This window comes from Bidens hawaiensis, unplaced genomic scaffold (genome assembly GCF_021521415.1).
Source record: "Bidens hawaiensis isolate Kalapana, Puna unplaced genomic scaffold, B.hawaiensis_p1.1 tig00044780_1, whole genome shotgun sequence".
In the NCBI taxonomy this organism is placed as follows: domain Eukaryota; kingdom Viridiplantae; phylum Streptophyta; class Magnoliopsida; order Asterales; family Asteraceae; genus Bidens; species Bidens hawaiensis.
This window is the reverse complement of record NW_027497961.1, coordinates 44,989-72,872: the sequence shown is the minus strand read 5'-3', so window position 1 is coordinate 72,872 and position 27,884 is coordinate 44,989. Positions and strand designations below refer to the sequence as shown.

The window sequence follows — 27,884 nt, the reverse complement described above, 5'->3', positions numbered from 1 at the left end:
ACCAAAACTTTACCCCGCCATCTTACCACTTTCCGATTCTTTGAAACACATTATTTTTTTAAAATTTACTCTTTTTCTGATTTTTTTAATTTTTTCTGATTTTTTTTAAAGAAATTTTTCAAAACAACAAAATTTTCCTCTCCCCACACTTGGGATACATTGTCCCCAATGTACGGTTTTTGAGAGACAAAATAAACAAACTACTTCAAAATCACAACCCTCTTTTCAACACAACCCTTTAATACTTAATCAAAAGTATTTTGTCCACCACCCATCCACCCAAACAAATAAAAAAACACAAAAGATAACTTATACAATAATATACAAAATGATGTTCACCTGGTAACACGAGATTCCATCAGAAGAAGGGCGGTCGAGTCATCCCGAAAATGGACGTCATCACATCGTTGAACTCACCAAATCCAAATGCATCTTGACCATCACCACCTTGTTCACCTCCTTGTTGTTGCGAGGTGCTTTGACTTGAACCTTGATTGGGATCCACCCACATGGAATGATGCAATGGTGGTGTAGGGTATGACACACTACCATCATACGGTGGCAAAGTGGTGTAATCCACATATGGCGGGTCGGCCACAATCGGCTGTCCCGCATGCCACGCGTCATGCATCCGTCGCTGAGATTATCAAGGTATCGGTTGTTCATGTCATTCTCAAAGGCATATGCATGGGTGCGGTTCCACTGTTCTTGTCGATCATTATTATGCTTTAATGCCCTTTCCATGCTCGCACCCATGAAGGTTTGTTGATCAAAAATGGTTTGGGAATATTCGGGACAATTCCCAAACGTGGGCGGTCTTTGTCTTTCTACCACCTCTTGCATTGTTCCTTGATAAGCCCAACTCAAATCATACGGCCTTTGTGCATAGTCAAATGCACTTCTCACATAACCCGATTGCATTCCCGGGTGCCTTCCATCCCCACTCGTTCCCGCTTGATCCACATTCATATGAGTTACATTTGGTTCATCATGATACATCTCATCACCACTCATCTCATCTTCACTTTCCGGGTCATCCGCTTCACCCACATTTAATGGTCTTGCATCTTCCTTCAAGACTCTCCATCTCCTTCCATCACTCTTCAACTTGTGGTACCGTTCGGATTATGAATACACCCAACCGCACCCCAAATGTGAAATGTCTAATGGCTTGAATTTCTTATAAGAACCCCTATCACCCACTCGAATAGCACCATATTTCTTTAACAATGTTGTTATTAATCGACAATGCGGTATGATCTTCCGGTCGACACTATTTCGGCTTATCCTTACGTTATTCATTACCAAAAATCGATATGAAAGAGAGCGTTCTGTTTCACCGACAGGTTCTGATTCTTCTTCTTCTTCTTCTTCTTCTTCTTCTTCTGTTTCTTCCGCTTCTTCTAGGGATAGGAACATGGGTGACCAACCGCCTAGGAGAGTAGTAGCTGACTATGGTAGGCCAACAACGAATCCTCATTCAAGCATCACTTTACCGAACGGTGCCGCTGCTGGAAACTGGTCCATTCCTGCCCACGTCATGCAACTCATCAAAACTCCACTCCAATTCGAATGGCTAGAGAGCGAAGACCCTTCAAACCACATCGACATGTTTGTTCAAATCTGCGAAACTTTCAATATCGGCAACATGAACAATGAAGCCATCTATCTCCGTCTTTTTCCCTTTTCACTCACCGGTAAAGCCTACAAATGGCTGAAGTCACTACCTGCTGGATCCATCACCACTTGGGCGGGCCTTCAAGAGAAATTCATGACCAAATTCTTTCCGCCATCTAAATATGCTCGACTCCGTGAGGAGATATGTTCCTTCCGCATGAGGCCCGACGAGTCTTTCGGGGAAGTTTGAGAAAGATTCAAGGACCTCCTTCTTAGTTGTCCTCACCATGGTTTAGACAAGTGGATGCTCATCAAGAAATTCTACAATGGAGCCACATAGCGCGTGAGAGAGATGCTGAACCAAACTGCTAACGGGAACCTTCTTAAGAATAAAGATCCCGATGAGTGCGTCGTCCTTTTTGATGATCTAGCAGCGAGCTATGAGGGGTACGGGGGCAGAAATTCTTCCACGTCATCAAGAGGAGTACTTCAGGTCGATTCAAACACTAGCATGCAGGCGCAGATTGATGCTTTGAACAAACTCGTTAGAGATCTTATTGTTAAGAGCGTCGCTAAGTGTGAGGTTTGTCGAGGGGTTCACGACACCATTGTATGTCCTGTTAAGCCGGGTAGCAATCAGGAGGAAGTTGACTTCGTCAACAACCCCTTGAGATATCAAAACCCCGCCTTCGGCGGGAACACTGGCTGGAGAAATCAGAATAACTATCGAGGGGGACAAGCCAGTGGCTACCAAGCCCAATACCAAAACCAGCATCGAGACAATCTATTCGGTCAGGGGAGTTCAGGTCAGGAGAGTTCGGAACAAGTGGGGAGAGAGGAGAAGAAAGCCTCACTAGAGGAGATGATGGCTGAGCTGTTGAAGCGAGATGAGAGGAACCGAGTGACAAATGAGGCGAAATTTACGGAACACGATGCTATGCTAAAGAACCAAGCCACGCCTCTAGCTAATCTTGAGCGTCACGTAGGAGAGATTGCCATCCAGTTATCCGAGAGAGCACCAGGTTCACTACCAAGTAATACTATGAAAAATCCGAGAGGGTTCGCCAAAGCGGTGACTACTAGGAGCGGTGCTAGAAAAGAAAGAAAGGTCGGTCCATCGAGAGTTGTCACACCTGCGGTTGATGAAAAAGAGCAGGTGGACGAGGAGATCCAGATGGAGCCTCCTCCGGCCAAGGCACACCAACCGACTATACCAGCGAGTATGAAGCCGGCCGATAAACCTTCATCATCATCTAACCCACCACTCAGAGTCTACAAACCCAAACTGCCCTATCCTGGGAGACTCCGATCTGACAGAGACGAGGAGCAAAACTCCAAGTTCCTGGAACTTCTCAAACAGGTTCACCTGAACATTCCTTTCCTTGAGGCGCTCACTCAGATGCCCAAATATGCCAAATTCCTCAAGGACATTCTTTCTAATAAGGAGAATCTAGCTGAGGTCTCTTCTATTCCGCTGAGTGCTGGGTGCTTTGCAGTGTTGCAGAGCAACTTGCCAGAAAAGATGGCCGATCCTGGGAGTTTCACGATTCCCTGCATCTTAGGTGACGATACGGTTCGACATGCATTGGCCAACCATGGGGCCAGCATCAATCTCATGCCGTATTCTGTGTTCAGTAAGTTGGGTCTTGGAGAACCGAGGCCAACTCGAATGAGTATCCAACTTGCTGATCGTTCCGTGAAATATCCGCGAGGGGTGGTCGAGAACATGCTTGTTCGTATCGACAAGTTCATCTTCCCGGTAGATTTTGTCATTCTGGATATGTATGAGGATGATAGTGTCCCACTCATTTTAGGCCGACCATTCCTTGCCACCGCACAGGCGTTGATCGACGTCCGTGAGGGCAAATTGATTCTGAAAGTTGGGGATGATAATGTCACCTTTGACGTAAAACAGTCACTTAAACACCCCATGTCGGCGGACGACTCCCTGTATTTCGTTGACAACATCGTATCTCATGTGCGGGAGTTTTTCACTGACATCTGTGGAGGACCTACCTTGGACCCACAGATTCTCGATAGGGAGATTTCAGAGGTAGAGATGGTTGCTATGACCGCTCCACCATTGATGGATGACACCGTGTCACCACCCCTAGATTCAGAGTTAGCTTTTGAGATCGTGCGAGACGATCCGAGAGACAGACCTTCCGTTGAGAGCCCTCCTCCTTCCTTACAACTTAAGGATCTACCAGATCATTTGGAGTATGCATTTCTAGACGAAGAGAGGAAGCTACCCGTCATCATCGCGTCTGCCTTAACGGAGGTCGAGAAGTTGAAGTTGTTGAAGGTGCTGAAAGCGCATAAGGAGGCAATAGCATGGAAGATTATCGACATAAAAGGGATTAATACCTCATTCTGTACTAATAAAATCCTCATGGAGGATAATTTCAAATCCGTCGTTCAGCCTCAACGGAGGCTTAATCTGAAAATGCTAGAGGTTGTTAAGAAAGAAATCATTAAACTCCTTGATGCGGGAATCATTTTTCCCATTTCTGATAGCGCCTGGGTGAGTCCGGTCCAAGTGGTTCCCAAGAAGGGTGGCATGACTGTCGTCACCAATGAAAGGAACGAGCTTATTCCCACTAGGACCGTGACCGGTTGGAGAGTCTGCATCGACTACCGCAGACTGAATGATGCCACTAGGAAAGATCACTTTCCTTTGCCCTTCATTGATCAGATGCTTGAGCATTTGGCGGGTCAGCAGTACTACTGTTTTCTGGATGGTTTCTCCGGGTATTTCCAAATCCCGATCTCTCCCGATGATTAGGAGAAAACCACATTCACCTGCCCCTACGGCACGTTTGCCTATAAACGCATGCCCTTTGGACTCTGTAACGCTCCAGCTACTTTCCAGCGATGTATGGTTGCGATCTTTCATGACATGATCGAGGATTCCATGGAGGTCTTCATGGACGATTTTTCTGTCTTCGGGAATTCTTTCGATCATTGTCTCTCCAACCTTGATAGGATGATGGCTCGTTGCATCGACACCAACCTTGTCCTAAACTGGGAGAAGAGTGACTTCATGGTACGTGAGGGCATTGTTTTAGGACATAGGATCTCGAGTGCGGGGATCGAGGTAGACCGAGCTAAAATTGAAACCATTTCTAATCTTCCCCCGCCCACTTCTGTGAGATCCATACGTAGCTTTTTAGGTCATGCTGGTTTCTATCGCCGGTTCATCAAAGATTTCTCAAAAATTGTGAGACCGATGACCAAGCTACTAGAGAAAGACACTCCATTCGTCTTCTCTGAACAGTGTATCGAGGAGTTTGATCTTCTAAAAGATAAACTCGTTAACGCCACGATCATGATTGCTCCCGACTGGTCTGTGCCATTCGAATTAATGTGCAACGCGAGCGACTATGCCGTTGGAGCCGTGCTTGGACAGCGTAAGGAGAAGCATTTCCACCCAATATACTATGCGAGCCGGACCCTAAACAGTGCTCAGGAGAATTACACTACCACAGAGAAAGAGTTGTTAGCTGTAGTGTTTGCATTCGATAAGTTTAGGTCCTATCTTGTTCTGTCCAAAACAGTCGTCTACACGGATCATGCTGCCATTCGTTATCTTTTCAGCAAGCAGGATGCTAAACCACGTCTCATCCGATGGATTCTTCTACTTCAGGAGTTTGACATTGAAATCCGTGATAAAAGGGGGCCGAGAATGTAGCGGCCGATCACTATCAAGTCTTGAGAGAGCCGAGATTGGAGATGCTGGGGTCATCATCAATGACCATTTCCCGATAGAGAATCTTATGTTTGTTAAAGCCCAGGATGACGGCTACCCGTGGTTTGCCGATTTCGCTAACTTTCTCGTCGATGGTTCCCTCACTAGGAGGATGTCTCACCAGCAAAAGAAGAAATTCTTTGCTGACGTAAAGTTCTACATCCGGGACGACCCGTTTCTTTTTCGTATAGGTGCTGATCAGCTGGTGAGGAGATGTGTGGATGTTGATGAGGGGTGGCGGATTTTGAGCCACTGTCATGAGGGACCGACAAGAGGTTACCATGGTGTTGTTCTTACTGCTAAGAAGGTCTTCGATTCAGGATTCTACTGGCCTTCGATTTTCAAAGATGCTCATGCGTTTGTTAAAAGCTGTGACCGATGCCAGCGTGTCGGTAACATCTCATCCTGAAATGAGATGCCCCAAACTGCTATTCAGGTTTGCGAGGTTTTTTACATTTGGGGTATTGATTTTATGGGCCCGTTCCCGTCTTCTAGAGGGAACAAGTACATAATCGTGGCGGTTGATTACGTCTCCAAGTGGGTGGAAGCCAAGGCCTTGCCCACTAACGACGCCCGAATTGTAGTGAGATTTCTAAAAAATCTTTTCTCTCGTTTTTGTGTACCGAAAGCCTTGATCAGCGATCGAGGTACTCACTTTTGCAACGCGCAGATGGAGAAGGCGTTGCAACGCTATGGGGTCACCCATCGGCTTGTGACTGCCTACCACCCACAGACCAGTGGATAGGTGGAAGTGAGTAACCGGGGCATCAAACGAATTCTTGAGAAGACGGTTGGGCTAAACCGAAAGGATTGGTCCGACAAATTAGATGATGCTTTGTGGGCTTTCCGTACAACGTACAAAACTCCAACCGGTTCCACACCGTTTCGGATGATTCATGGGAAAGCCTGTCATCTGCCTGTTGAGTTGGAGCATCGTGCTTCTTGGGCGCTTCAAACGGTTAACCTTGATCTTTCAACTGCTGGAGATAACCGTTTCCATAAGATACATGAGTTAGAGGAGCTCCGCGATCATGCCTATGCACATTCTATAATTATAAGCTGAAAACCAAATAGATACATGATAGGAAGATGAGAGGTGATAAAAAGTTGAAGTGTGGGGACGCCGTACTCTTGTTTAATTCCCGACTCAAATTATTTCCGGGAAATCTTAAGTCCAGATGGTATGGACAGTACACGATCAAGGAAGTCTTCCCGTATGGAGCGATAGAAATTGAAGACAAGAATGGGAGCTTCAAAGTTAATGGTCACCGTCTGAAGCACTACATTGGTGAGAAGGCGAGCATGGAGGAAGGCGAGGTTTTGCGCCTTACAGTATATTTGGGTTAGAAGTGAGAGAGAGGTCAGGCTGAGGACCCGTTAAACCAAGCGCTCTCGGGAGGCAGCCCGAGTTTTGTTTATCTTTTTTTATTTTTGTTTTTAAGGATCCTCCCGATTGAAGCCGCTCGTACTCAATCTCCATTCGAGCAGTTGATTTTGAGGGTATTCTGTTTGTCTTTTCATTTATAAATAAAAAATATAAAAAAATACAAAAACACAAAAATATGTTTATTTCTTATGTTTTTTGTATTCTGTTGTGTACGCCGCTACATGCGAGCGAGTTTGAGTTATTACAGGTATTATTATGCGCATGGTAGCTCTGATGGAGTTTTGGAACTAGTTCTCCCGGGGTTGCGGCCGCGAATGAAATGCTATACGGTCGCTTGATTATACGCAGCTGATGAAGATCCTGCATATAAACCAGGGGAGTAACCCGTTCTCTGTTTTACTTTTTGCTATTTTAAGTTTTAATTCTATTTTTATTTCTTTTCCTTGTTCTCATCGAGGACGATTTCGTTCTAAGTGTGGGGATGAGAATTTATTTTACTTAGTTGTAGGAAAAAAAATTAAAAAATATATAAAATAAATATATAATAAAAAAATAAAAAAAGTTGTTTTGTTCTTTCGCTGAAAATTATGTCGGCTACATAAGTTCGAGGGACATATACTTGTATATGTTTGGTCCTGTTATCTACCTGTAGACATACGGGATAGCCATTGACCCGAAAACTGAAAGTGGTTGGGGCGACTGAATATGAAAAAAAAAAGTTTTAAAGAAAAATGTCCATTGAAAATTGTTTTTGTTCTACGTTAAACAGGAAATGATATTACTACCAATGTGCTAACGAACTCTCAGAACTTTTGAAATATATAATATGATAATAAAAGAAGGGATGGTTCACATATTTGATTTGGGATGTGTCGGTAGGCCCAACTAGCTTTGATAGTCCTTTTTAGCAGTTTTTATATATATATATAATAATTTGAAAAACGGTGAAACCGAATTTCGATGCTTAGGGAGGATTACCATAATTTGAAAACTTTGAGATGGTTATACTTATATGCACTCAAACCAGCACACACCACATGTCCATCTTTCTACGAGCTTAGAAATAGTTATATATTTTAGGGTGATATAAAAGATTGAAAGAAAAAAAAAGTTGAAAAAAAAAGAAAGAAAAAAAAGAAAAGAAAGAAAAAGAAAAGTATGTATTGAAAGTTATGTTTGTGTATTCTCAAAAGTTGTTCAAGAAAAGCAAAATGCTTGTGAAAAAAAGTTATGTATTGTAAAATGCCAAATGAGCATTCTTTAAAGTTAGTAAAAGAGGCCAAAGTGCACATACTAGACGGGACTTAGAGTTTACGTGTTACCTTGGGGATGGTGACTCTGAGAATACACTATTGGGGCTCGAAGGTTCTTAGTCAATAAATAAAAATTAGGAATCTATAGGACAAAGTCCAATAATATTTAGGAATAGCTCGTATGACCTCCACTTGACCATTCATCCATCAAAATTTCACCGAGTACATCTAATTAGTACCATCAACGAGTCCTTGGCTCATGGTGATTTGTCAAGCCAGTTTGCTTCGACTCTAGTTTTTTCTAGCTCTCTTTGTCTGAGATGGGGTAGGTGTAGCCTTAATTTTTGGTCTTAAAACGTTTAATGTAAAAGGGGGGCTTGATTGGCTGGTGGCTGGGTTTAAGTGGACAACAATACCGGCAATCGCGGTCAATATGTCGAGCTATTTCTTGTGCTATAATAATGCTAAATAATCTGAGAGTTTGTTGTTTTTACTTGGTTATGATCCTATGTAGATTTCTTTTTCAGGGACGAAAAATGTTTAAGTGTGGGAATATTTGATGTGGTCTAAAAGATACATATTATTATATAAATATTTTCTACACTTTTAAGTATATTTGAGCCGAGTTTTTATTGAATATTATTCTAAATTGGTTCATGGTTAAATTTTATTGGTTTCATAAGACAACGAGCTAAATGGAGTATTATTAATGTTTACTATAAAGAAAAGAAAATCAAAATTTGATAGTATCATGTGATGCGTAAATGTTACAATGAGAAAATAATATAAATAAAAAGTACACATGATACAAAAGACTTCATGAGTTTTACTTTCACGTTGCATGCTGTAGCTTTATTCATTTTATTAAATTTGATGATATAAATATATTTTTGAATCAGGCCCAAGATAAAAGTTAATAAAAACAATAGCAGCCCACTCTTTACGAGTCCAAAGGAGAATATAGAAAACTTTGACGTAGGGCTGAAGGAAAACATTGGCGGTGAATTTTTGGTTATAAGCGAATATTATTATTTTGAGGAGAGAACACTACTGCCGTGGAGAATATATTCTTGCGAGAGAGCCGCCACTTTTGAAGGATACAAGCATAATATATTATTTGTTCCAAGGTCAGCGCACAAAAGTTTGATTGACTGCTACACAACAATAGAGTTATTATTATTATATACCAAAGTTTTGTTACTGTGGAATTTATGGAGAGATCATCATCAAAAAGAAAAAGTAACGAAAAGGATTGAAGAATAGTAGTCTGGTTCGTCTTTCTTTTTAGTTATTATTCTTAGAATATAATTATTTGTTTATTTTTAAATATTCACCGGATGTTTTCTTTTAATACTTATATATTGGAGTTTGCTTTGGACATGAGTAGCTAAATTACTAGAACTACCTAGGTTTGGTTAATTGACGATGTTTTGACGATTGTTTTGGGTTGAGTAACGAACATATAATTGATTTTCTAGTATCAAGTTCATATTATTATGATTTTATTCTATGATTGCTAGTGAGTTGTTCAATATTATATTAATTAAACCCCATGTGATTTTATATTTACATGAATTAGTTTTTTGTTTGGTTTAGGATTGCATGTTAGACTAATTACTTGGTGTTTTTGGTTGTTTGTGGTAGACGTCACCATAGGGTTTGATTGGTTAGAATTGTTTATCTCAATGGTTCATCTCCTTTTAGTTGGACCAAGACATTAGGAGTTGGTTTGTATTTTTGGTCTATTCAATATAGTTTTCCGTTGCGAGACCACGTGCGGTTTTCTAGCCGTTTATTAGGTTAATTTGTAAGCCGAATTATTTAATCTTTAATATTGAATTACCACTTATTCCCGAGGTTTGTTACGATTACGAGCTTTAGAGGAATTTGTGATTTTTATACGGACCAAATAATAAATCAATTGGGTACTTAGAAAATCAACCGTGCTTTATTATTCTTTCTAGACGTTTTTATGGGTCTTTAGTAAAACTGATCGCGGGGACCTATTTTCCCTTATAATTGTCTAGTTAGATAACCTTTAGAACCCGGTTTTATGTGTTCGTTGTCACCCGAGCGTCGTTGATATTCGTTAAGATACCTTACCTAGGTGGTTCACCTTCATCATATTTGAGAGCTCCGTTAGTGCCGTTAAATTTTTCTTGTCCAGTTTCATTAATTTAAGTAAGTTAGTAAAGTAATTAAAACAAAATATAAAAAAAAATAATAATAAAATCAATTAAATATTTTAAGGTAGGACTTGTATTGGGGTTTATAATCTGAGCCGTTCTCACGTGTCTTCGAGTTCGATATCCGGACTTTCCTTATCTTTGCTATACGCGACCGGTACACTTGCCATTTGTGTGAACTAGAATAGATTGTTTGGTTTTTAAAGCTTAGTTGCGATTCGTGTTTATTATATATATATATTTTCACACATCAACCCCCCATGAAAAACCCGAGTTGTCCTCAACACGGTATAAAAATCACAAGGACTTCCCCACACTTGATTTGGACAACTCCAAAGCGAAGAAGGTAATTTTTAAAACCAATTTTAAATAAAAACTAATTTAACCTATACTAAAATATACAACATACCTTGGCCTCTTAATTCGTTTCCTCATCCGGTGAGCTTAACAAGTAACTCACCCGGTCCACATCGAGCATATTGATGTCCTTTCCTTCCAAATAAGGTTTAAGTCTTTGATCGTTCACAACTTGTTTCGTTTGCTCTTGAACATCTTCTATCTCTACATCACCAAATTGGCCCACTTTTGTGATGATATATGGACCCATCCACTTACTCTTTAGTTTACCCAGAAACAGTTTCAACCATGAATTGTACAACCACACCCTTTGACCCACTTCAAAAGTCCGTTTTCTCAACTTTGCATCATGGACTTTCTTTAGTTTGTCTTTGTACGTGGAAGCACATTCATATGCTTCATCCCGGATTTCCTCGATCTCATTCAATTTCAACTTTATCAATTCACCCGCTTCCTTATAATCCGCATTCACATTCTTAATCGCCCAAAACGCCCTATGTGCCAACTCCATTGGTAAATGACACCCTTTTCCATAAACTAACCGCTAGGAGTTTTGTAGGCGGTTCGATACGCCCACAATGCATCATTTAACTTAGAAGACCAATCCTTCCTATCGACCCGCACCGTCTTCATCAAGATTTCTTTGATTTCGCGATTGGACACTTCAACTTGTCCACTTGTTTGTGGATGATAAGGAGTAGCAATTCGGTGATTTACATTGTACCATTTTAAAAGCTTCCCAAAGTTGAAATTCTTGAAATGTGACCCACCATCACTTATAATAACCCGCGGGATACGAAACCAAGCAAAAATGTTTGATTGAACGAATTTGAAAACTACCGAATGATCATTAGTTCTTGTTGCTACCGCTTCTACCCACTTGGACACATAATCAACCGCAACCAAGATATATAAAAATCCATTCGAGTTTGGAAACGGGCCCATAAAGTCAATTCTCCATACATCGAAAATCTCTAACACCAAAATTGGTTGCAATGGCATTTCATCCCGTTTCGAGATACTACCCAACTTTTGGCTATTCAAGAAATGTCGGGCATATTCACTTGCGTCTTTAAAAATGGTGGGACAATAAAACCCACATTGGATCACCCGGTAACCCTTCTTTTGACCGCTAAAATGACCTCCGCACGCCGATGTATGTGCATGAGTCAAAATCTCCCATACCTCAGAATCGGGAATACACTTCCTTATCATTTGATCCAAACCAATCTTAAACAAGTCTGGTTCATCCGAAATATATTGTTTCACTTGGGCCATGAACCGTTGCCTTATTTTCTTCACCCAATGACTTGGAATAGATCCTGTTGCTAGATAATTCACAAAGTGGGCATACCACGGTGCGGTTGACACGGCTAACAATTGTTCATCGGGAAACCGTTCGTTTATCTCCATCGGGTCATCGACACCCTCCAATGGAATTCGGGATAGGTGATCCGCCACGACATTTTCACACCCTTTTTATCTCGAACCTCTAATCAAACTCTTGCAAAAGCAATACCCATCGAATTAACCGCGCTTTTGCATCCTTCTTCTCCATCAAATATCGAACCGGACTATGGTCCGAATAAACAATCACCTTACTCCCCCAAATATACGAGCGAAACTTATCCAAAGCATATACCACCGCAAGCAATTCTTTTTCGGTGGTTGTATAATTAAGTTGCGCTTCGGATAATGTTTTACTCGCATAATAAATGACGACAGGTTTTTATCAACTCGTTGACCCAATACCGCTCCTATAGTAGTATCACTAGCATCACACATGATCTCAAACTGCTTTAACCAATCCAGTGGTTGTAGAATGGGAGCTTTCACCAACTGTTCCTTCAAAACATTAAATGCTTGCAAACACTCGTTAGTAAAATCAAAAGGAGCATCTTTTAACAATAAATTACATAAAGGTTTTGTGATTACACTAAAGCTTTTAATAAATCTTCTATAAAAACCCGCATGCCCCAAAAATGACCTTACCCCCTTAATGTTTTTAGGTGGAGGTAGAGATGATATTACCCGGACTTTTTCCTTGTCTACTTCCATTCCCCTTTCTGAAATAACGTGACCCAACACGATACCCTCTTGCACCATGAAGTGACTTTTCTCCCAACTTAGAACTAAATTTGTCTCAACACACCTTTTTAAAACTTTTTCTAATTCATTGAGACAAGTTTAATAATTTGGACAAAAAATGGAAAAGTCATCCATAAATACCTCAAGTGACTCCCCGACCATATCCGAAAAAATACTCATCATAAAACGTTGGAATGTGGCCGGGGCATTACACAATCCGAATTGCATTCGCCGAAAAGCAAAAGTGCCATACGGGCAGGTGAAAGTGGTCTTGTGTTGGTCATCCGGGTGAATAGCAATTTGGTTATAACCCGAGTACCCATACAAAAAACAGTAATACTTTTGACCCGATAATTTTTCAATAATTTGGTCAATAAAAGGTAATGGAAAATGGTCTTTAGATGTAGCGGCGTTTAATTTACGATAATCAATGCAAACTCGCCACCCGGTGACCAGTCGGGTGGCAATTTGTTCACTGCTTTCATCTTTAATTACCTGCATACCTGCTTTTTTCGGTACCACCTGTGTAGGACTTACCCATTCGCTATCCGAGATGGGATAGATGATTCCCGCATCCAACCACTTTATTACCTCTTTCTTCACAACTTCTCTCAAATTGGGTTCAACCTTCTTTGAGTCTCTCGGGTTGGTTTTGCCTCCTCATTGGTGATGATTTTGTGCATAACTATAGATGGACTAATGCCTTTTTAATCGGCAATTGTCCAACCTATGGCGGCTTTATTCGTCTTCAACACCTTCAACAATTGTTGTTCTTGGGCCTCTTCCAAATTAGATGCAATAATGACCGGTAATGTGTCATTATCCCCCAAACACGCATACTTCAAGTGGCTTGGCAAATCCTTCAATTCCAATTTCGGTGGGCTTTCCAATGATGGCTTGGCAAATCCTTCAATTCTTCTAAAAATCTTTGTTGCATTTCGGCCCAAGTATAAATAGACGCGGAAGGCAAAGTGTAAAACCATCTCTTTGCCTTGTCTTCCTACGAAAACTGAAACAACACCAACTTAACATCATCCGATGTAAAACCTTGACCCCCAGTTGTGTTGCAAATGGAGTCATATGCCTCCAAGTGGAAGTAAGGTTCCTCCGTTGCTAGACTTTTATACTTCGGAAGACTTTGAAGGGAATTTATTCTTACTTCAAATTTCCTCCCTTGATGATTGAGAGGGATAACCACCGGAGACAGATTATTAGTAATTTATGGGTCGGAAATGGGCTTCAATCCCCCTTACCATATCTCTTGCATGCCTTCTTGGTACCCCCATTGGTACTCTTGGTTGACCCATTTGCCTATAAACGGGCCTTGGCTGCGCATATTATTGTTGAAACTGTGGTTGGGGCATTTGTGGTTGGAATTGTTGTTCTTGAGGTTGCCCTTGTGGTTGTTGAACAATTGGTGGCGGTTGAACTTGTTGATTAACAACAACCAGTGGTTTTTGTTGAGCTTGTTGTATAACTGGCGGTTGTTGAACTGGTGGTTGAGTTTGTTGAACTGGTGGTGGTTGTTGTTGAATAACCGGCGGTGGTTGTTGCCATTGACCATAACCAAAAGTTCCCGGATTTACCGTTTTTCCTCCATCACCTCCCATGTAGTGGACCTTCCACTTCATACCCCTCAAATTCACTATCAAACCCATATCCGTATCCGTCACCTTGTTATCTTGAATGTTGCATGAAAGGTTGGGGTTGATATTGGTAACTTGATTGTGATGGTTGAAAGGTTGGTGGTTGATATTGTTGAGAAGATGATAACGCACCAAAGTTAGGAAAAAGGTTGGTAATAGGTGGCAATGTGGATGATGTTGCATTGGTGAATTGAGCAGCCATGGGTTCGGTTGTGGGTGGTGGTTCGAGTTCACTTGATGTTGTAGATATATTAGTAGTGATCGGTGGAGGTGGATTTGGTGGAGGTGTAGTCGGGATTGTTTGACCAGAAGTGGGAAGTGGTGAATCCATGTTGTTTGATGCGGTTGGAGAACCAAGAAGCTTATTCTCCATAAGTAAGACTCGGTTTCTTCGAAGTGTTCTGTCAATCTCGGGATCAATTACTAGCGGTGATGACCTATTAGAGCCTCTAGTATGCATACACCTGTAGGTACCTGCACATTAACACAACCAGCGTAAACCCGAAAATAACACAAAAACTACTAAAGCTAACACACGTCGCGCACTACTCCCCGGCAACGGCACCAAAATTTGACGTTATGTCGAAGACTCACTAAAAAAAAAACCGATTACAACTATTAGATAGCGATAAGCGGCTATCGAACACAGGGAGATTGTGGAAATTGTGTTACCAAGTAATATGTAATTTATCTAAATTAAACTAAGTGCAGAAAATAAATTCAATGATTTGGTTGTTTGGTTTTGATAACAAAAAGAACTAAAGCAATAAACGAGTTTTAATCAGTATGCGAAAATATGCCTTTCCTCGGTTTCAGATTTCCATGAATGTTACAGTTAATGTTTAACTGAGATGAACAATAGGTAAAGTTCGTGTTTATGTAAACGAATGCGATAAATGAAGATCAAGTACTTGGATTATACAACGCAAGGTGATCACTCAAAAACCAATTAGTTTATCTAACCCTAAATCCCTCTAGATTAATCTCGATTACTTAAAGAAGCAAGAACTGACGGTTTAGAACACAAAATCGATAAACTAATAATCTATCAATCAATACATAAACACAATAATAATGAAATCAATAAGATCAAATATACGTAAACACAATAATAATGAAATCAATAAGATCAAATATTATCTCAGAAATTGTCTAAACATTCAACCAAACAAACATAATAAACCTTACAATCCGAGGGAAAACACAAAGGAGTTTAGCCGAGCATGATTCGGTTCATCATTCCTTCAATTATAATTTGCATATGAATCAAAAACGAGTCTTTAATGATTACCACACTCAAAATAATATTCTTGCACTCCAAAATCGCCTCTAGGTCTCCTCTAGATGAAAAGTAATGATAATAATCTCAAAAGCCGACCAAAAAGACAAATAAAAAAGTCAGTTACAATTTGCAGCACGCGTCCACCGTAAGCTACGGTGGCCACCGTAGCTTACGGTGGCTTCCAAAAAAACCACGCTGGGTTTAAACTGCCTTACGGCAGCTTATAATCTTCAACTCCCACCGTAGCTTACGGTGGGTACCGTAAGCTACGGTGGACTTCACTCTTTTCCATCTTATTTACTTGATATTTTTTTCGTTCCATGTCCGTTTTCGCCTACGTTCTCATAATCCCATCATCTAGCTTTTCATACCTACCATTACAAGAGTAAACATAGTTATCCAATTCAACAAGATAAACTAATTAAACACATGAATATTAACGGTCTTAAACCACTTAAGGGTTGTCCCATGGACCACCCGTCATTAGCCTCACCAGGATAATACTTGATTTCAAAATCACAATTCTTTTATCAGCCTTACCCATCTTCTTGTCTTATATTATGTTCCTTTTTACTTGAAGAGATATCCAAACTCTTATGACATGTATTAATGGTGCACCTTGAAAACCTAGAATACAATTACTCTTTCTTTAGCGCTCCAACACTTCTCTCAAGTGTTCAACATGTTCGGACTTATTCCTTGAATATTTCAAGATTATTATCAACAATTGCGATGTCAGATTTGCCCACGTTCGGATGACACACCCTATTCATCATAACCATATCTATTGCTTGAGCATTCGTCTATCCATGATATCACGAGAAACTCATAGTATTCATATCGCGTCTGATATGTTGTCTCAGGGATGTCTGCCTTTTCCACTTTCAACTGATGATAGACTGCTCTGAGGTCTATTTGTGGCAACGAATATCTATTCTTCACACTAAGCTTATTCAACTTGTAGTAATCTATTCACATCCCCATACTTCCGTCTTTCTCCTTCACGAACATCACCGGTACACCTCGCATGGAAACACTCTACATTAAAGCAACCTTGTCGAGGAGTTCTTGCAGTTCGGGCATTAACTCTTTCATCTTGGACGGCGACATGCGGTAAGGTGCTTTCGCGACGGGCTGTGCTCTTGGTATTAACTCTATCTGGAATCCCACCTTTCGTTCCAGTGGTAACCACGGAAGGTCCTACAGGAACACTTCTGGTTAGTCACACACTGCAGGAACATCTTTCATTTCTTTCGTGTCGGCCGTAGCTTTGACAACATACGCCAGGTAGGCACTGCACCCTTGCCTTAACAAACCTTTAGCTTCTATCATCGGAATGACGTTAGGCTTTGAACTTTCCTTATTACCATAAACCGTCACTGTTCCGCCATCCGATTACATAAACCTTATCAACTTACTCTTACATGCTATACGATCTTTAACACAGACGTCAAATCCATTCCCAAACGACATCGAACTCTCTTAAGGTCAATCATAAAGAGTAGAAAGGAACTCACGTCCCTCTAGTTCTACCTTACAATTCTTAACCATTCTCATGCTTTGACGAAAGTATTGCTAGTGGTCTCTTCCATAAAGTGTCAGGTACACAACTATATTCTTCTTAATGTCTTCTTTCATATTTTCTAAACTATGTAGTCTCGTACTTTCATTCCTTTTCAATTAGGATGCCTCGACTTTCACCCGTCCTTCTCGATCATCTCTACTTTCTTGTCATTTGCTTCGTTACTCACGATCCTAGCAAGTTCCTTTATGGAGTTAACTATTGCAGACATACTACCTGTCTTGACTCATTCTAGTTGGCTTATCTTTGTTTATTTCATGTTACTTCCATTTGGACTTCACAATTCGGGCTACCTTTGATGCTTCGGCGAACATTGTTGGCTTTGTAGTGCGAAACATTTGAGCAACTCCCTTGGTGTATATAATCACAAGCTCCAGGCGTGATCCTTCTTCTTTACTTCCTAAAGTCGAAGTCCTATTGTTTTCGTATATTACTTTGTCACACATTCTTCAACAGGTGTCTGGTTGGCACGTGTCTTACCACAACGTCTAGTACGACCTCTTCGCGCCCGCCCCATTTGTAGCAGTCATCTATCTTATCTCTAATGATAGTGGCCAAGTGTAATTAACTATTTGCATTACTCCTCAGGTTCTACATACTTCCCTTTATGACTTCACTTGTGCTATTTTCTACTTTTAAATAGTTAATCAATCAAACAATCGATTAATCCTATCCCTACATACACATTATTTAACAATTAAGCTATCATCCTTACACATTATTTAACCATATACTTTACCTTTACTAAGCTTGCTTGAGTGACACATGGCTATCTTGAACTGACATCTTCTTTTTTTTCTTACTTGAATCCCATTCTCTGTTCGAGTTTAAGCATGTAGGATGCTTAAATCTCTCAAACTTTGCTCTGATACCAACTTGTAAATCCCCGATACCGGTGCCTCACATTGGACGTTGGATTTACTCATAAACACAGTTCTAAATATCAGAGTTAATTAAAACTTTTACGCGGAATATAAAAACTTCCATAAATTATTACATAACGATCCATAACACGTCTTAAACACCCATGTTATCTTTAGAAAACTAAGTAATTAAACATAAACTGATAGACGTCTTGAGTCTTCCGATGCCAGTCTCTTATTCAATGCCACGTGTTCCCCTCAAGCTAGCTACCTCATCCCCTCAAGTCAGCTACGCTGAGTGAGTTCTAGTTAATACAAGTAACATACAATACGTTCTTATATTACATACTTAACCTCTTTTACTTTCTTTAGTACATACGTAAGTATATACCTTCATTCTTACTTTCATACTTTCTTTCTTTATTACTTTCAAATTTTATCTTACTTTACATACATACTTCTACGTTTTAAAGAGCCTTTCGCTTTATAACCTCGTAGATATTATTAGGGTCTGCCACCCTCCTTCACAGATATTATTAGGGTCTGCCATCCTCCTTCACAGATATTATTAGGGTATGCCACCCTCCTTCACATATATTATTAGGGTCTGCCACCCTTTACCATCAATTCCTCGTTTCATACTTTTCTTTCTCTTACGAATCATTTATATATAAATATACTTTCTTACATACTCATTAATCTATAACATACATCACACATATACTTATATAGTCAATCACATTTTTAAACTATCTCCTAACAAATCATGCGATATCCAAAGATTGTTCATATACCGTCAAGCAAACATTCATAACTTTCACATATATCATAATAGGCATACACCTACCACTTAAGGTAAGTGTATTAACTAATCACATCGAGTATGCACACAACCCCGAAAAACATAACAAGGAGTGGGGCTAGAAACTCACCTGGGCTCGTTATTCCCTTCTTTAACTGAGCTCAGCTAACTGTTAAATATATATTTGTTAATTAACCATATAATTACTTAAGTTGGCAGTTTAGTTAATCAACGTATTTTCTAAGTTGGGCTTGCTGGTTTAGTTTATGATGATGGGCTAGTTTTTTAACTTATGGGCTTGGCACTTGTAGACTTAGTTAAGTCAGTCCCATTGTCCATTAAAGCATCTGGGCCTAACTGGGTTAGGCCCAAACCAAACAGAAAACTGAGTATCCGAGAACTCAAGGCAGAGAACCCTTGGGGCCGAGAACCCATGTTGACCGAATACTCATGTTGACCGAGAACTCCCTTTTTTGACCGAGAACTCTTTTCTTGACCGAGAACTCAGTTCACCGAGAACTCAATGGTCAAGAACCCTCAGTCTTGGCCGAGAACCATCATCTTGGATAGAGAACCCTCAGGTTGGGTGTTCAGCTCATCTTTCTATCTTTATCACTTTTACCTAGCTCCGTTAACTGTTTATGGTTCATATCATGAACTTTTAACCACTTTTCTCCACCATTCATAAACGTTTTACACCCATCATCATTACGGCTTCAAGATCTAGCCCGTTCTAGTCATAAAGTTTAAACCTTTATAGTGTTAAAATGTTCTAGCTAGTTCTAAGGTTTCCTTTATGAACCGTACATAACCATAACTTCGTTAAGTCCATTTTAATCCTCAAGTTTGCAACTTTATAGTATAGCTATACTCGATTTACTATCCTACTAAGTTTCATGCAAAACCGACTTCGTTTACACGTCCTTTTCGCAAACCGAACACTACTCGTTTTACCCGAAACGAACCAACTAACCCGTTTATTATTAGTCATCCTACCAATTTTCATGTAAACCCGTTCATGAAAATTAAGCATTTTTAACAAAAATGTACATTTGAGGTTTTTGTATGAAAACCATATCAAACGAACTACGATTTGAGTGATTCAAGCGGCCACGGAACCGTCTCATCCCGATCTACAAACCCATCAGCTCACCTTTGCCGGAAACCGCAGCTACAGTCATCGGAACAGCTGAACAGTTGCCGGAGTCTTCACTTTTGAGCTGCTATAGTTTTGCTGATAAAAATTGGACTTCCTGACCTCTGATCGAAGATCTAATCAGTGTATATACCAGGAACACTACGTTAAAATTTGAGACCGATCCGACGGCTAGATATCCGGGAATCTTTTTGTCTTTGTGGGTGGTTTTCTCAAAAACGGGAATTGGGTTAAGTGTGTGTTTTGATGGTGTAGGCTATGGTGTGGAGATGTATGACAATGAAAAGGATTAGGGTTTTAAGGGGTATTTATACTCCCTTAAGCCCATGGACCTTAGGCCCATATTTCCTTTTGGTTCATAATAAATTACATCTAATTAGCCTACCTATCCTTCCATCTTTATAATTTTACTATTTTTCTATTAACTCAAGTAAACTTTTCCATCTTAAATAAATAATATATTAATTATTTATTCTTAGAAATTTATGGATGTTACATAATTAACCGTGCCTTCAAAAGAAAAAGTCGTACCCAGCCTTTTGTCTTCAGGAATTCGTGTTTACTAATTTAACCAAGCCTAGTAACTTCAATCAACAATAGTTTTTTTTGGATACCAAAGAACCAAATTAGAGGCTTAGATTTGCATTTTCCTTGAACATGACCATGTTTTTTCTCTCAAAACATAACCATGTCTCCCTTTTTACAATTTATAGAGCCATACAGAAAGAAAATAAGGGAAGTCCAGAAGAGATTTTAACCCATTGTTTCTAACTCTAAAACAATTGTTGACTTCAACTCATTTACAAGCATCTTGGAAGGCTTCCACCATCCTTAATGTCACACCCCACCCTACAACGAAAATGCCAGGGCGTGAACTGATTGCTCACAGCTCTCAAGGTACTATCATGAAATAATGGAAATTTCAATATCTATTAAGTAAAATTCAATTAAAACAAAATATTCCATACAATATCCAAAATGACAAATAGTTCACCAAACAAACATAAATAATGAAAGATATGTATTGTTTATTTCTCTATCTTGATTCTTAAGTTTTCTTTCCAATCTTTAATTAACTTCACATCAAACGATGACCTATATATGCGTTAAAAATAAAGTAGATTTTTGTCAGCACAAGGTTGAGAGAGCAACACACCAGTTTTAATGTACATATAATAGAAAAATAAATATTGCAACAAGTCAAATGAGATAAACAATTCAACCATTGAGCAAAATAAATGAGATGTCGAAAAGTACGATGGCTATTACGACTGTCGCGTGATCATACTATTTTGAGATTATGCTGGACCTCTCCGAATGTGATTCAAAATAGCATGTAAGCACGTAACAAGTATGGTACAAAATCGTTAACACAAATGACAATAATGCAGTTTGAATATTAATCAGTAGGGAAATAATATAGAAAACGCATAAGTCCACAAAACATTGAAAACAAGTAAAATAGGGGAATGTGGTACTCACCTTAGAAATAAAGCGGAAAAGAATACGACAAGAAGTGGTAAATTACGCTCTTTGGGAATTACCGACGGGAATCCTAATTACAATAATTTAGGAAATAAATATGGATTGTATAATAAAGCTAAAACAAGATGAAGAATTGGGTATTGATGATCAGGTGTTATTGCGAAAATTAAGTATTACAAAGATTTATTATTAATTTTATTATCAAAGTTTTATCACTAATAATATGATATAATTATACAAAAATACATAAAAACACTTAAATAAATATTTATAAGAATTTGGATAGTTTATATAAAATAATTATTTTAAACTAAAAAATTACATTTAATGCTTATATATATATATATATATATAGGTTTAATTTAAGAGAGAAATGATATTATTGCAAGAAATGTAAGAAATGAATATAGACCACTAGTTTTGTTTTAAGTTTTAAATGCTTAAAAATAAATAAAAAAATGTAAATAGAACAATAAATGCTCTCTCTCTCCAATAAATGCACCTAATATAACCATAATAAATCTCTCTCTAATTAATATATCTAACTAATTTAACTATAATAATTAAAAAGATAAAAACACTACTTTAGACCATGAGTAGTCATAAAGTTTCAACCCCAGGCATTATGCGTCACATGGCGCCCAGTCAGAGTTATGACTTTTTATAAAAACAGAGTGTAGTCATAAAGCCCCACCCCTAGGCGTTATGCGCCACGTGGCGCCCAGTCACTTGTACATTTTTTTGTTTTTTTTAATTTTTTTATTAAAAATAATCAAAACACAATAATATATTATTAAATAAATATTATATTAAAATAAATAGTTGTGACTTGTTTAAGGTACTACATGAGCTCGAACTGAGGTTAGACTTGTTTAAGATATTTCTAAAAACAATTAAACAAGTCGGGGCTTAAAAGAACAACCCATGAGCAGAGCTTGAGCTTTAGAAAATGGTAATTTTGTTTTTAGTTAATGTGGGATTGGGCTTTGAGAAAGAGTAATATTTCTAGGGCTTTTGTTTTTAATACATCTCAAATGGGCCAATTCGATTTGAATGGGCTCAACTCCAACTGTTTACATAAGGAGCTAGGGTTTTATTTTTTGTTCTTCCTCTTCCTATGGTCAATTATCAACGCCTCATCTCTCTCTGTGTAGGCTTGGAGCAATTCTTCAGGTTCCATTTCATCTTTTTAAACAATTGATTGATATATATATATATATAGGTAAAAGATCCAATATGAAAATTGGTTATCATACATTACGTACGATAGATTTCCTATCGTTGATTTGCAATTTAATTAATTTGATTAGTTAAGTACCCATAAGGGTGTTTTTGTCTTTTTACATTACTTTTCAAAATCGATCGCGCCTGTATTAGAAACCGTTGTATTATAAATTTGATCATGTATCCAAAAACTCATTAAGAATTGAATTGGCGGTTTTTGTTATTCGATTAACTGGACGGTATCGTTGATTTGTTTAACGTCATGTATTACGATCATCAAAGTAAGTTATTTTAGTTTTAGTTTTAATCAAATTTTTATGTATTTAGCTGTGCACTGTAGGTTTAATCGACTTAATTTTTCGGTTTTTAGGTTAATTTTTTGATGAATTTATGATCGATTATGAATTTTATGTTTTTATGTGTTTTTATAGGTGTTTAGTAACTGCAATTCGAATAAACTTCAGATTTATGTGTCGTAATAGCAATTTGCGGGAAGGTTTGGTTGTTGTTTGATTTAGAACGTATTAGAACGTATAGGATTGGGCAAGTTTTTGTGATTAGAATAATATTTTGATGTTTTTTAGTTGTATACTGTAGGTTTTATGGACTGATAAGTTAACTTTATCATTTTTTAGGTTATTTTTTTCTGTTTGTATATTATATGATTGATGTTTATGTTTTTGTATAGGCGCCAAGTATTTGTGAATCGATTTAGACATTAAATTATTTGTCTTAATATCAAATCGCGAGTAGGAATGGTTTTTTTATTAGAACGTATAAGAACGTTTAGTTTTGGGGGTGAAGTAATTGTGCTTTGTTTTGGACTTCAAATTATTTTGTGTTTTTTCATAGCAAATTGTGAATAGGAGCTTTTGTTTTTGCATTTTTGATTTCGAACATATAAGAATGTATAAGAATGCATTAGATTGAATTTTCTTTTATCAGATTCTTCATCAGATCTTGTTATACCTCAAGTTAATGCATCTTGCAAACCTGAAAAAGGAATGTTTTTTGAATCTGTTGATCATGCATATGATTTCTATTGTGAATATGCAAAGAAAGCTGGTTTTTGTGTTCATAAAGGAGGTTCATACATGAATGAGGTTTTATTAAAGTCTAAATATTTTACCTGTTCGAAAGAAGGTCACAAGCCTGCAAATAGTTATGATTCTATGGCTGAAAAAGATCGTTCCAGCAGACCGTATTATAAAAGAAAGAAGAGACCAACAATTAAGTGTGGTTGTCGAGCTCAAATTTTCTAAAATCTGTTGATGGGTTGAGGTTTGAAATAAATGATTTTTTCGAAGGACATAATCATGAAATGGTGCATGCAAATGATATGCATTTTGTTCGATCAAATAGGAAGTTGACTCATGTACAACAAGATATTATATATGACATGTCAACATTGAATTTGGGCCCTATTAAGACGTATAATATTATGAGGACAAAGTTTGGAGGATTTGAGGAAGTTGGGGCTACAAAAGATGATTGTAAGAATTTCAAATAGAGTTTAACTTGTTATATTGGTGAGTATGATGCTGAAATGGTTGTACAAAGATTAAGCGGGAAGAAAAACTGTTGTGATGGTTATTCGTTTGAGTATACAGTTAATTCTAACGGTGAGTTAGATCGTTTGTTTTGGGCTGAAGATATTTCAAAGAAAAATTATTTGGCTTTTGGAGATATTAAATCATTTGATGTAACATTTAAGACAAACCAGTATGTCATTTGATACAATTGTTTTTTACCTTTTTATATTTTACACATATTTTTTAATTAGTTTTTATATAAATTTGTTTTTTCAGGTACAATATGGTTTTTGTGCCATTTACTGCCATTGATAATCACTGTCGGAATGTTACTGTTGGTGCTGCGTTATTATCGTCCGAATCTATTGAATCTTATTCATGGCTTTTGAAAGCTTTTCTTGATTCATTTGGTATTGCCCCAAAGGTGGTTGTTACTGATCAAGATCCTACAATGAAGCAAACAATCTCCCTTGTTTTACCAAATTTGAGACATGGGTTATGTATGTTGCATATTATGAAAAAACTTGCTGACAAGGTAACTTTATTTTTATCGTATTAAAGCATTATGCATATGTGTTAGAAAGTGTTATAATGTATAAACATAGCTGCATATATTTACAAAACGTGTTAGAACGTGTAAACATTTTTTTAGTATGTATCAGTTTTTGTATTATTTGTATGCACCAGTTATGAATCTAGTAGAACGTATAAGAGCGTATATACCCATTTTTCTGATATTAACTGATTTAACAAATTCTTATTTTTGCAACATCAGGTTGGTGTTGCCCTTTGTAACAATGAAGATTTCAAACGTAAAATATGTGACATTGTTTGGACGGATGCAATTTCTCAATTTGAATTCGAGACGCAATGGAAACTTATAATGAAGGAATATGATCTCGAAACAAATAAATGGTTGTCTGACATGTTTGAAATGAGATATGATTGGATCCCCGCGTATTATATGGATGAACCATTGTCTGGTCATATGAGAACTACATCGAGATCAGAAAGTGAAAATCATTTTTTTTGTCAAGTTTCTAACTCACAATTATCACTAGTTGAGTTCTTTAGTCATTTTGATCATTGTATGGAGATTCAAAGGCACAATGGTAGGAAAAATGATCATGATACAAGGTACACGCATCCAGATCCGGTTAGTTCAAACCCATTTGAGAAGGAAGCAGAGCTGATGTATACAAAGGCTATTTTTAATGATTTTCAAGATGAAATGTTTCATATTAGAAGCGGTGTTGCATGCTTGAAATCCACTGAACTTAATCCTAGAACTGCTCCTATTTCAAGTTTCGGTAACGACAAATTTTTAAAAGTTAAAGAGATCTCAAGGGAAATAACATTGGCCGGCAAGTATCTCATAAATAGCTATGTAACTGATGTTGATGAGTTAATCAAAGTCAGAGATCAAATGAATATAATGATCATACAAGCCGATGAGACAAGATACAAAAGAACTCATTTATCAAAAAGGGATAGGTTTTCTGCTATTCTAGGGTATGATCAACCATCTGAGGTGTCTGTCCGTGTGCCTAGTGGTATAAAAAACAAGGGTTGTGGGTCGCATAAACGGATTAAATCACAGAAAGAGATATCTATAAGTCGATCTGGCAAAAAATATGAGAGATGCAAAGTTTTTCATCAATAGGGTCATAACAGCCGAACTTGTCCTCAACTTCGAGAAAAATAGTTTTTTTAGTGTTCTTGTTTTGTTCATATTTTCTTTTTTTAAACTTTTTTATGTTTTTATTTTTCTGGAACGTGTAAGCATTTTATGGTTACTGGAACGTGTAAGCTGGGTGAATAATACTTACTAAAAACAGTAGATAGATTAAACCAGGTTCCACAGAGGTTACAAAAGAGGACCACATCTAGAAACTTTTTAAAATAACCTATTTACAAACTTATTTTAAACTACTACACCACCACATCACACCAGCACCACACCACCACACCAGCCGTCATCTCGAACCCTAGTTGTTGCCAAGGATCTCTTGAGCATCTTCACGCTTGACTCTCTTATTAACCTTCACCTTGAGAACTGTTTTCTCCAGAACATCATGAAGCTGACCATAGCATGAAGCCTGCTTTTCCAGGTAGGTTGTTGCCTCTTTCTTGAAGTTGCTATCAGGGTGCTTCAGAACTTCTTGGTACGGAACGTCGTTTTTTGTTGCTTCATCATTCACTCCCTTGAATTTCTTCAACCACTCTTAGCCGATTACAGTCTCTAGCAAGCTCAATGTTGATTCTTGCTTGGAAAATGCTCTTCACAGTAACATTCCCAGAATCCATTTTTTTTTCATTTTTTTTTGGTGTTGGTGTGTTTTTTTGTGTGTTGTTTTAGCTCTCTTTTCATAGCCCAAGCGTCATACAAAATTATCTGAATTCAGAATAATTATATCTAGTTAGATTTTAACAGCTTAGTAGCCATGATTACATTACCATTTTTTTCAATTTGTAATCAATTCCTTTTTTTCTATTTTAATTAGTTTGCCAGTATATTTATATCTTGGTTTACTTTTTTGTGATCAATTTTTTCAAATCCGCATTGATGGAACGTATAAGGACGTCTAAGTCTACTTATAGCTTGTCAGATACATAAATTATTAAAGAAATTGTTAATATTTGAAAGATTCTCATTTTCCACAATAATTTCTTTTTTATTGTAATTTTTAACTGGTTATTGTTTTAACATATAATATTTGTCATTTCAGTAGGTTTATTTTTGTGGTCAATTTGAGGGAACGTATTAGAACGTTTAAGTGTTTTGACAAAACTGACATTTTGATGGAACTTCTTAGAATGTGTAATAGTAACATAATTACTTTAAAATCTAACGAAAGTTTATACGGACTAATTAATTTTTTTTTCAAATTGGCATTCATGAGAACGTGTGAGAACGTGTAACTTCATAATTACATACATCTGTCATTTTTATTCAACATGACATTTGATTTGGAACCTGTAAGAACGTGTACTTTCAAACAATATGAGATATTTGAAAGATTCTCACTGTTTCCAATAATTTCGTTTATTGTAGTTTTTTGTCTTATACCTTTATTTTTATCTATTTATTTTCAACCACTCCTTTTCACTTATCCACACAAAAATCATTCCACAAGATATGGATTGTGAGGGTTCATCATCTTCATCGTCGTCTTCTTCATCAGCTAAGAATTTGTTGTTGAAACAGATTCAAGCGCAGATCCAGGAAGATATAAAGAATCGTGCTGCTTTACACGATGAGTTTATCAAGACCGTTGGTGTTAATATTGATATGAGGGATGAAATTACAAATTTGCTAGTAAACATGCCAGGTAGTACTATTACCTATTTGTGTGCTTTGTTTTTGATTGACACAGGGAAAAAGGAGGTGGATGAGTTGAAAGACCTGTGTAAGGCGATAAAACTTCTCAATTGCTATCTTGATTTGAAGACAGAGTTTCTCAAGTCTACTATGTAATAAATTGGATTCGCTGTGTTTTCTGTGTTTTTACCCAATAATTGTTGTATGTTCTTTTTCTAATGTGTGATGTGTTTTGTCATAACTTTGTTATGTGTTTTTTTATGTAATATGTTTTTTATGTTTAACATTATTTTGTTTAATGTGTTAGCTTTATGTAATATGTTTTTTTTGTGATAACTTTCTATGTTTTAATAT

General features: G+C 37.8%; 1 protein-coding gene across 1 annotated transcript; it reads left to right on the top strand.

The window, feature by feature from the left end:
• Positions 1 to 6,454: 6,454 nt before the first annotated feature.
• LOC143595185 (protein FAR1-RELATED SEQUENCE 5-like) lies at positions 6,455 to 25,871 on the top strand. Its single transcript, XM_077074288.1, has 7 exons — positions 6,455 to 6,707; positions 23,622 to 23,877; positions 24,039 to 24,169; positions 24,287 to 24,398; positions 24,485 to 24,743; positions 24,984 to 25,191; positions 25,270 to 25,871. The coding sequence occupies exons 1-7, from the start codon at positions 6,455 to 6,457 to the stop codon at positions 25,869 to 25,871; spliced, it is 1,821 nt and encodes a 606-aa protein (XP_076930403.1).
• Positions 25,872 to 27,884: the final 2,013 nt, after the last annotated feature.

Excerpts from the sequence above, each read along its gene's own strand:
- LOC143595185 (XM_077074288.1), top strand. The coding sequence starts at position 6,455 with ATGAGAGGTGATAAAAAGTTGAAGTGTGGGGACGCCGTACTCTTGTTT. Across the intron at positions 6,708-23,621 it reads GCGCCTTACAGTATATTTGG|ATTCTTCATCAGATCTTGTT; the intron begins GTTAGAAGTGAG and ends TTCTTTTATCAG. Across the intron at positions 25,192-25,269 it reads TATGGATGAACCATTGTCTG|TTGAGTTCTTTAGTCATTTT; the intron begins GTCATATGAGAA and ends AATTATCACTAG.